At 35.9% G+C, this 11196-nt stretch overlaps 1 protein-coding gene across 1 annotated transcript in view; it reads left to right on the top strand.

Moving 5' to 3' along the window:
* The first annotated feature begins 2471 nt into the window (after nucleotides 1–2471).
* Nucleotides 2472–11196, top strand: part of LOC149567620 (RING/FYVE/PHD zinc finger superfamily protein) — a 28160-nt gene continuing 19435 nt past the window's right edge. Inside the window, exons 1-3 of the mRNA XM_089820874.1 lie at nucleotides 2472–3434; nucleotides 9564–9650; nucleotides 9771–9902. Coding sequence (XP_089677000.1) covers nucleotides 2583–3434; nucleotides 9564–9650; nucleotides 9771–9902 — 1071 coding nt within the window. The 5' untranslated portion in view covers nucleotides 2472–2582. The remainder of the gene's footprint in view (nucleotides 3435–9563; nucleotides 9651–9770; nucleotides 9903–11196) is intronic.

Here is an 11196-nt window from a genome sequence, read left to right as displayed (position 1 = left end):
TTTTTCAGTTGCTTGTATAGGACTGAGGTGATTTTATTATGATTCTTGATTTGTGATTTCATGAGCCTAGGGTAGGTTATCTATGTGTAGAGTCGGGAAGTGGCTTGCAATGGGGATCAGGGCCCTAAGAGGCTGCCTGGAGTAACCCATTGTAAGTTGTTTTAATAAGTGAAAACATTTACACTAAATAAGGGAAAATGAACCTAATAAGATAATTGTATGTTCTCTCCCATGCCTTGAGTGCTAGTACAGACTAGGATGGGGTAGAGAGAACGCTTGGTTACGACCTTGCATTCCATAGTATGCCTCGTCAGTACGAGAGGATACTAATGGCCGCAGGGATCAGTAGGGACCCGGGATTCCTAAGGGATTGCTCGGGTAACTTCTACGTGACTTTTGCGATGACACTTTCCCGCTTGCATATTAGGTTTCCTACGTGTCTTGTAGTACCTCTGGGATTTAGATGTCGATCTTTTTAGGAACCCTTGAGTTAGCATACTTGTAGGATTTCCTGGACTTAGAGAGCATTTATGATTATAGATTTTGTTATCCTATTTGGGACTTGAGACTATCTCCTCAGCGCGGTGGGAATGGACCATTTAGGTTCCACGCGGTCGGGTGGTAGTGCTTTTACTCTTACCATTGAGGTCCGTTCCGTGGTCACTGTGGCTGGAGTTTTCGTGACTGGCATTTACCTTCACTATTTTCTTGGATTATTATGATGGATGGTTAGATTTTATGGTAGATGCGTTATCATTATGGATGTATGGATGTATCATGTATGGGAATAATTTCATATATATTTTCACTGTACTTTATATCATGGATTTGAGGATGTTGTATCTTGATCATTACATATGTATATTCTTTTAAGCCTTTCATACCCTGTGACATGTACAGTGGATGATTGAGCATTCCGAATTAATTTGCCAAGGAGCATTCGGAACAAATGTATATTATGGACATTGGAGTTTTTGATTATTCTTTCATATGTATGTGATAGTTGTTAGACTTAGAATTAATTAAATTTAAACGTGACTCAACGTCTTGAGATCTTTAAGAAATGTAACTTACAATGTATGTTTGTCGATGATTTCATGTTATTGCTTCCGCTACTATGTGTTTGATGTGTATGTCATACTTTCTTACTTTAAAAAAAAAAAAAATGTTTAGCAAACTTAGTGAAACTTTAAGTTAATTCTTTTGGATCCCTTGGCGGGGCGTTACATATTCTCATGAAAGATGGATTCATGTTGAATCACTACTCATGAACACATGGGTCAATGGGTTTGACTCAAAAATCACATAGTTAAATCTTGAGCAATATTACAATTTGACTTGCTGTGGAAATTATCTCCTACTTATCAATTGATGAGCTTAAGGGGCTTTCCTAATGAATGGTTCATAAGGCACAACACTTGGTGAAAGTTTTGCAAATGGGGTTGCAAGCTTTGGGTTTAACCATGGAGGAAACTCTGTAGTTAAGCGCGCTAAGGCTGGAGTAGTACTGGGATGGGTGACCTTCCAGGAAGTCTTGGTGTTTCACCCCTGTGAGCATCACCTAGATCCAATGAGTGCTAAGTGTTCTATTTATTTTCATGAGAGATGGATTCGTGTTGAATCACTACTCATGAAATATGGGTCAATGAGTTTGACTCGAAAATCTCATAGTTAAAATCCTGATAGTAATATCACAAATATTGTATTGACTAAATAAATTATAGAAACTAAAAAATAATATTTAAATAAAAACTAAACTAATGTTAAAAATAAATTAAAATAATTAAAAAACTAAAATTTAAACCAACTTTTTAAAATAAAAAATTAAATAACAGAGATCACAACATGAGCTAATGTAAAGATCACAAGTAATTATTAAAAAAAAAAAAGGAAAAAAAAGAGTTGAAAGTGGAGATTTAAAATATAATCTTATATAAACAAATTAGATTATTAATAATTTTCAATTTAATTAACATAATATTTATTAAAATCTTTTAAATAGATTAATGAATATTATTTATTTAAATTCAATCCATCCAATATGAAAAAAAATCATTTAAAAAAAGTTATAAAAAAATCAATTATGAAAAATTAATAAGAGAAATTAAAAAATATAATATGAAAAAATAACAACTTACTCTCTAACAAACAACTAGTTTTTTTTTTAAATAAAAGAAAAAGAAAAAGAATAGATAGAAGTGAGGATAACAACTAATAAATATCAAAGCAAGAGTTAAAAGTGAAGTAGATAAAAATTGACCGATAAATAATTAACAAGAAAGATTTACAATTTTCGAACTAAATTGACAATTTTTCCTTTTCCATCAAAAATTCAATTCTACCAATTATATATTAATTTATTTTTACTATCTATCCTTTGAAAAACTATTTTTGATATGCCAAAGAATCAGATCAATTTGTTCATTGAAGGATATTTCTTGTATAAAGTAGTGCCTGCGATATTTAGCAATAAATTCGCCTGCGTTTTTTCGCTAACCGGGTTTTAGATTCATATTCTGGTCTTCCTTCTTCCCCCCTGGCGTAATTGGTCCGAGAGAAGACGAATTGGGAATTGAGAGAGAATGCAACATCCGAGCTATTATTCTGAGGGGCAAGCAGAAGGGCAGGGCCATGCACCTGCATACAATTGGGCCTCTGCCCCTCCCTATGGGGAAGTAGCTGCTCACGGCAACGCTCCATATTATCATCCCCCGGGGGACTATCACGCTGCCGATCTCGCCAATTCCAATTACGGTTACAATCCTGCACCGGCACCGGCACCGGCACCCGCACCCGCACCCGCACCTGCTTACCCAAATTCTTTTTCCCCGTATCAGTTATCAACGCCCAGCGCCACTGCAACGGCAGCAGCGCCTCCTCCTCCTCCCCAATTCGCCTCGCAACCGCAATCGTCTAGCTACGGCTACACCAATCCCTCAGCCCTCTTTTACACCTCGCCCTCGCTCCCTAATCCTATTCCTAACCCTAGCCCTAGTCCAAACCCTAATGGGTTATCCTACGCTCAACCACCTGAGAGCCGGGGTTATCCCTTTGAATATCCACAGGGCTTCTATGACACAACTCCGCCCTCGAACAGCAGTTTTGAGGTGGACGACGGTGGTTTCGGTGGGGAGGTTTATGCCTACGACGGGGGACGCCTGGAGCCATATGGCGCACGAGGAACTGGATCGTCTTTGGAGACGTATGGTGCCCGAGGAACTGGATCGTCCAATGAGCCGTATGGTGCTCGAGGAACGGGGTCATCAATGGCCTTTGATGACTATGGCAATTTGACAAAGATAACCAAGGCTGTTCCCAAGACTGAAGCACGTGATGAGGGCAACGGAGTACAAAAATTTAGAGTTAAGATCCTCCCTGATTCCTCTTCCGCCTCTGGTTCTGCCTCTCACGCTTCCATGGATGTCCTGTGTCAGGTATGCCTTACATTTTACTCAAGGTTACCAAATACATTTCATATCTTCCCATCTGCAATATAGGCTCTGGGATTGTGACACTGACTGGTATTTTGACTATTTTGAAACTCGTAATATTTGGAAATGATTTGCGTGCACCTAGTAATTAAACACGTAGTTAATCTACTTACGCAGATTTACAATAAATTAAATTGCTTGCTTGGCGAAAATTTTGAACACTGAATCTTCCCACTCATCGTTATATGCTCTTTAATATCAACATTCTAATTTTATCTAAAAAAACATTTACATTTAGTTTTGAATAAGTATAATTATTTTTTTGAGTATGTAAAACATATATATATTTTTTTCTGTAGAATTCTTTTTTTCCGTCCATAAGTTACGCTGTATGAAATACTCTATGGGGCTTGTGACTTTGATATCCCCCAATTAGAAATCAATCGATGTTCTTACATTGATCTACTTCATATGGCTTATATTTCATTGACTGCCATAAACAAATTAGAAATCAATTTATGGCAATAAACAAAGTAGAATTTTCATAGCTTAAAATTTAAAACTATCAATTGAAGGCCTTACATTGATCTACCTTACATTGCTTATAATTATCAATCTTCACAAAAACATGCTTCCTGTCTAAACCTTTATATCTAAATATTATATTGATTAGTGAAAATTATTATCTTTTCAGTTCCAGTCTAACAGGAAAATATCTGTTGATCGAGGGCTGGAATATACGAGAATAAACAACACAAATGACTTTCTACATGATTAACACCTAATCTATAAAAAATGCGTTAAAATTATTTGAAAGTGCAAGTTGGGAATTAATAGAAATGGAACTTATCATTATATTTATGACATTAGATATAATAATTAGACACGTCTAGTTGCAAAACTGCAGAAAAAGCATAATTGAGAAGGTGATTGAGATCCTTCAGAATTTCTAGTTTTCACATTCAACCACACCTAATCTATAAAAACTGCATTTAAAATTATTTGAAAGTGTAAGTTGGGAATTATTAGAAAGGGAAGTTATCATTGCATTTATGACATTAGATATAATAATTAGACACATCTAGTTGCAAAACTGCAAACAAAGTAAAATTAATAAGGTGATTGAGATCGATCATTCAGAGTTTATAGTTTTAACATTGAATCACACCTAATCTATAAAAAATGCATTTAAAATTATTTGAAAGTGCAAGTTGGGAATTATGAAAATGGAGTTATCATTGTATTTATGACATTAGATATAATAATTAGGTTGTCCAGTTGCAAAACTGCAAACAAAGCAAAATCAATAAGGTGATTGAGATCCTTTGGAATTTCTAGTTTTCACATTGAACCATAAAATGAGGTAAGCTGCTTTACTTTTGATAGTTTAGAAGCTGCTGCATAATTAGTGCCGTTATCTGTATTGAAAAAAAAAATGTTACATTCCTATCTTGCAGACTCTGAAACAAAGAGCACAAGTGGACCATCTAACATTATGAAAGCACTGCTTGAGAGAATAATGTGAATGCTATGTTTGTCCTTGGAAATAGAAGGCTGTAATATCTGAAATTGGCAAATCTGAATCTGAGCCATAGATTTTTTTTGGGTTGGTAATATATTATTATATTAATATAAAGAGATTATATAAAGTATTTACATCAAGAAAATCAAACTGCTACACCCCCTTTACAAAAGGTTAACACACAGATCCACTTAAACTACCTGCTAACACTCTCTATCGACATTAGAATAAACAGACACCTAGCCATATCGGCTGTCTTTCATAAGGCCTTAAGGACACACATGAAACAGAAGACACTTTTTACAATGATCACTGCTTATAGTAAAAACAATTATAATCCTGATGTCACTGAACCGTCATCATTCAAAATTGGGAATCAAATCCGCTGGCTGGCTCCAAATTGCTTTGCCTTGACTGCAACCATTTCAACCATCTTCAGCCACTACACATTGCTCGGCTTCACATTACCATGCAGGCTCAGACCCCTTCCCCTAATCATCATCTCCGTTAACATCCTTATAGCAGTAGAGGCCGCTGAAACAAAACAGTACCCTTCCCCTCACAAAACCTTTTCCCTCCTCATATCAGAAAACAAAGGCCCTCTGCAGTCTGCATTGTTGTTTTCGGCCCGATCAAAGCCACCTTTTCCACAAAACATTTACATCTTCAACCACCACCTTCAGCAAGGAATCCTTTCCAAAAAGCAAAAAAGACCAGCACCCTGCCAACCCTTCACACATTCAGGAACCCACCCACACCACTATTCTTTTGCATGGAGGGATAGCAGACCTATGTCGACGAGGATGTGCCACTGGGAAACCTTTACTACCCTTCAACGCTTAGCTTCCTAAAACCCATGAATCTCCCTTTTCAGCTTATCCCATTCCACAGAATTTTTTTCCTTATAGGTCTCCTGATTAGAATGCGCTGGCTACCACCAGAAAGAGTAGCATCCCACCTCAAGCCTTTCTTCAATGTCTGAAAAACATTTTACTTTAATCAAACCCAAACCCTGGAGCAGCCCATTCCAACAGAGAATCCAGTCCCACAATCAAATCCTTTTGGAAAAAGGGATTCCATAACCCATTTAACCACCTCCTTCGACTCGTTCAATTCCAAACCCCAGGCCATGATCATGGCTTTTATGTCCATGTTCACTTTCTAGTGGTGTTTCACTTGCTGGAATAATTTTCCCAGGGTCGACTGGACAGCTCAAATGACACCAGGTGAAAGGCACTTTAGCAAGAGTTTCAAGTGGTGATCAACCACAGGGCTGAACAACGCCCTCTGCTGAATCCAAGTATGAAAGATAAAGGTCGGCTTCATTGCAAGTCCCGTTTCTTTCTTTTCAAGTTTCTCCATAGGAACAACTTCTGAAGAACACCGCGCAAATGCTATTCCCATCACATGGTTAAAACCACCTCACACATTCAGCCGTGTCAAATCTGACTCCACCTAATAAATGTCCTTTAACATTACCAAAACAGCGCTGTCATTGTTCATCTTTCAATCATTCAAATAAAAACATTTACTGCACCACCCTACCACCTTCATTTGATAAAATAAAACATATCTAAACAAGGGCTGAATTAAAAAACATTAAAAACAAACTCCTCCAAGACACCATCCCAACGGTCAAATCTTTCAAATTCCAACACGCCAAGTTTTTCAAATCTGAGACATGGAATTCGATATGATCGCTATACTTAATTTTCAAGCAAATTTTAAAATCCCGAAATAAGTGTTTTAAATTCTAGATGTGAAACTCAAAATACATTTTTTATAGATTAATTGTGGGTGCTGTTCTGCCCACGCCAAACAAAAGTAAAACATACTACATCTAAGGAGTGAAAAAAGCCAGGATGAATATTACATGATATTGACAAAACAAAACACCCCACAATATTGGGATATAAAGGATACTTATAAAAGGAAGCATCTACTCCCACCCTTTAACAATTAGAGTTGCAGTATCAATTTACCATCTTTTTCTTCTCCACCTTCATCCCCTGCTCGAAAAGATCATTATGGAGGCTGAAAATTTGCAGATATACATTGTGTGGAATTCTTCAAATGTTATCATCATACATAAAGCTCAATTCTCATGCTTTACAGAGATCAACTGAGTAGAATGCTTAAGGGGTTCCAAATTGTCAGTTTACCAATAGCATTATCTTTAACTTGGACCATGCAACCCTTCATCGGAGCGTTTTGCTACTATAAATGCATCCTCTGGAACTCAATTTTAAGCAATTGAGTCTCTCGTTGTCTGTAGCTTGGTGTTGCAGAGTCTGTCCTCTCCCAATGTTACCTTTGCAAAACTTAAAAGTAGTAAAGTCTGTAATATTGAAGATACATGTGAGATGCCTGTCAGACACTGCACCTTTGTAGTGTGATTCCCTACCAGATAGGCTGAATTGACATGCCTTACTGCTGCAACCCTTTGTTAAACACTTGCACACCTGAAACAAAAAGCCACCTGCATATAATGCCCATAGTAGAGCAGACAGTGTCTGTCATGTCTGTTTTAAGGGGAATTATTTAATGTTTTTGGGCCTGGTCCAATTTGGGCCAACACATTTGAAATTGTATTGGGTCAACATGTTGAAAGGAGGTGTGGATCTCATATTTATAGATATAATGGTAGTCTTTATAATATAATAATTAAATAATAAAAATGTAGACAATTTTATTAGAATTTTAATTATATTTAGTCTGTTATGTTTAGTTCTTTAATGGTCATCTTAGGCTTCTTTTATTGTAAAGTTTCTGCAAAATTCTGTTATGAATCAGGCTTAGATTGTACCTTCTTTATGCTTGCTGTAGATGATCTTCAATATACAGTCTTGAATGAATGGAGAAATATAATTCTGGAAATGTTTTTATCTTCTGCAAGTTGTCTTAGGGCAGTATTGATTAAGGAGCAGACTTGTTATTCTTGCGTGTCCTTAAACTTCAACCACATCCTTATTAAATATAGAGATCAAGGGGTATGTCCTTACAAAGGACATGTCCCTTCCAAAGTCGGCCTGGAATGCTCTTCTCAAAACCAGCGACTTTCCAAAGAACAATATTAGTTTAATGCATAAACTAACTAAATAGATTAGTTAGATAAAAAAACAAGTTATCTAAGAGAGATGCTGATACCTATCAAGAAGGGAAGACAAGTATATATAGACCTCAGAAGGGATCTTATGCAAGAACAGATCAGTCTGATCTGTAATCAGACCAGTATGATTTTAAGTTATAGAATTAACATTTATTACAATATTTTTAGAACACCATCATGTAATTCACTATATATACCTTGAATATTCATGAATAAGTTAATGCAATTACCTGAACAATTTTTTTTGAAGATGATAATAATATAATATAGAATTCCCTAAACGAGATATTCCCATATAAACATGGCAGTTGCAAATTACTTGCCTGCTTGATATCACAAAGTCTTTTCACCAATTTTCTGAGCCAAGCATGCCTTTCAGCTGCCAACATGATACATTTATTCAATCCTGCAGAAATTCTGTTTAAGTAATGTAGCAAAGTAGAGTTTTGGTACAAATTCTTGCAGAAATTCCAAAAGAGCTGAAATTTCTGTCAAATTTGGCAAACAAATTCCTTGCAAATTCGCCCAGATTCGACAGAGTGAACTCACAGGGTGTGTGCCTGATCTTGTCTGAACCCACAATGTACTACACCTGGACCCATCTTTTAGCACAACTGAACTGTGACCTGGGCATAAACCGGAAGAACCTGGTAACTTAGAATTTTAGAATAAATATTATGACTGTTTACCAGTGAACTGCAGTGAAAGTGGACGAAAACACTTTGGAGGTAAATTGAGGGTTTTAGGGACAACGATTCATCATTATTGCTGAGCTAGGGACACAAATTTTTGATTCAGGCAGATCTGAGAGCACTTCTAAAGTAGACATAGAAGAGGATATCATGCAAGTTTCAAGGAGAAATATAGCAAATCAAGGAGAAATATAGCTAATCAAGATATTTTCAGAATTATGTCTTAAGTTAATGAATCTAAATATAATAATAAATTCTCAATTTTAGGCAGCCATATTTATAAATTTAATGCAATTATCGTTTGTGGAAGGATTATTGTTTTATGGCAAAAATAAAAAATTTCCCGGAAAGGGATATTACAGAACATGACACAATGCCAGCTGTAGCTAGCTTGGGGATATTAGAGGACACGACACTGAATGGATACGACTTCTGGACTTTTGAATTTGGAAGCTGCATTTGCAGCCTGTTCAACAAATTGCACGTATTAAGTAAATACTAATATGACTTGCAGAAGTCTGAGTCAAGTCACCTGGAATGACATCATTCAGTGTTATAATAAAATATTGTGTGTGATCCTGTAATTGCAGCTGTTTGTGGTGTGTTTATTATATGCACCTATCAAACTCTCTGAGACTTGCTTCTATTAGTGTTTAAGTGTTTGCATTAATCGTCACTACCCTATTTCCAGTAATTGCTGTAGTGTGGAATTGCAGTTCAGAGTTTACTCGAGTAATCCATATATATTCTGTATCCTTTCTTTAGTCATATTGATTACAAAGGCTTATCTGAATTATGTCTTTCTACAGATTGGTTTGGATGGACTTCGGATGTTGGACCCCAATACCTTTAAAACATTGAGAATCTACCCACTTGACACTATAACAAGATGGGAGGTGATAATCTATACACTCTTAAGTTAGAATAGTTGACTAATTATTTTTGTGTTTTTTGTCAGGTTGGTAATCTTTACAAATGTGTACATAATATATTGATCTAGCAGTTCTTTTTCTCAGGTGACAGATCCCTCAGTGTACACGTTCTGGGCAAAAAGTTCAGTTGATATTGAACCAAGGCGTATAAGATTACAATCAAACCGGTACACGACAAGTACAATTCTTGATACAGTGGCTGCTGCTTGTGTTCAGGTGACATCCTAGTATTTCAATTTGATATTGCATGCCGGTTCCTATATGCTCATTTAAGTATATATATGGAAAAATGACACGGATATTTTACCTTTCACTGAGCAAAGGTGTCAAAATTTTCTTACTACATGGTTGTTAGAATAAAATCATATGGTAATTTAGAATTGTAGTCTCAGGTTGATTTGCCATTTCATCTCGTCAAATAGTAAGTTCTCTTCTTTTGTAGAACTGCATTTAACCTCTTCTGAAGTAGCATGCATAATCAGACTGAGATTTAAGATGCTGATAATAATCTGCCAATAATTATCTGTGAGTGAAGTCACTGTTGACTACCTTGAACAGCAAGTTTCATCCCACAGCAGACAAGATTTTGACTAGCTAGCAGTGAAATTAAAGAACGGTTATATAAAATCTTTAAGGTATTGTTATACCAGTTAATTACAACCACCTAATCAAGTAATTTAGTTTTACTCTCTTCTGAAATAACATGCAACTTAGACTGGAAATTAATAGTCAAGTTGTTATCTGGAAATGGAGTTACTCTTGATTAACCCAGACAAGCAGTTTTATGCCACTGTAGATTTTAAATAGGAAGCAGTCAAATTAAAGAACAATTATATAAAATCAATGAGTCACTGTTACATTAGTTTCTTACTGAAGAATAATATCTTATTACTCCTCCTTATAGGGCCCAAGTGATATATATCCTCCTCCATGACTGTCATTCCTAGCTGCCAATTGAACTTGATGTGTTTCAATCCAATTATCTTTTAAGGCTTTCTTTTTTATGTAGACCTTTCTTAACATCTTTATAAATGCATTGTCATGTGTCCGGTAGGAATGCTCTTACCAAAGAAGGTTTACTAAGTTACAATTGATAAAATCTTTCCCATTAGTCAAATCCAGTTTTCTCAATATCCCCTATATTGCAAATTTTCACAATTAATTTGTCATCTCTCATTTGGATGTAAGTAAGAATGCTCTTTCCCGTTTCAATGTTTTGTATTTTTTGTTCAAAACATTGAATTCATGGAAACACTTCATCATCAAACTAGCTCACTCTCTTTTCTTGCCATGGTTATCTTGTTCTATGCAAGTCTCTTGACAAACTTTGGTTTGTTTATGTAATCCTATAATCTGCTATATATGATTCTCTAAGTTAAAATGCCTTTTTAGTTTTTGAGCTGCACTAATTGCATTGCCTTTTTTTGGCCCACTATGTATTTACGCCTATGTTTGTGGTGTTCTTACTTGTTTTGCACTTAAAACTCATATCTCCATCATCTCATGGCTT

Source organism: Cupressus sempervirens, chromosome 3 (assembly GCF_028749045.1).
Source record: "Cupressus sempervirens isolate cs-2001-9-10 chromosome 3, ASM2874904v1, whole genome shotgun sequence".
In the NCBI taxonomy this organism is placed as follows: Eukaryota; Viridiplantae; Streptophyta; class Pinopsida; order Cupressales; family Cupressaceae; genus Cupressus; species Cupressus sempervirens.
Note: the sequence above shows the minus strand (reverse complement) of the source record. Positions and strands in the feature narration are given on the sequence as shown.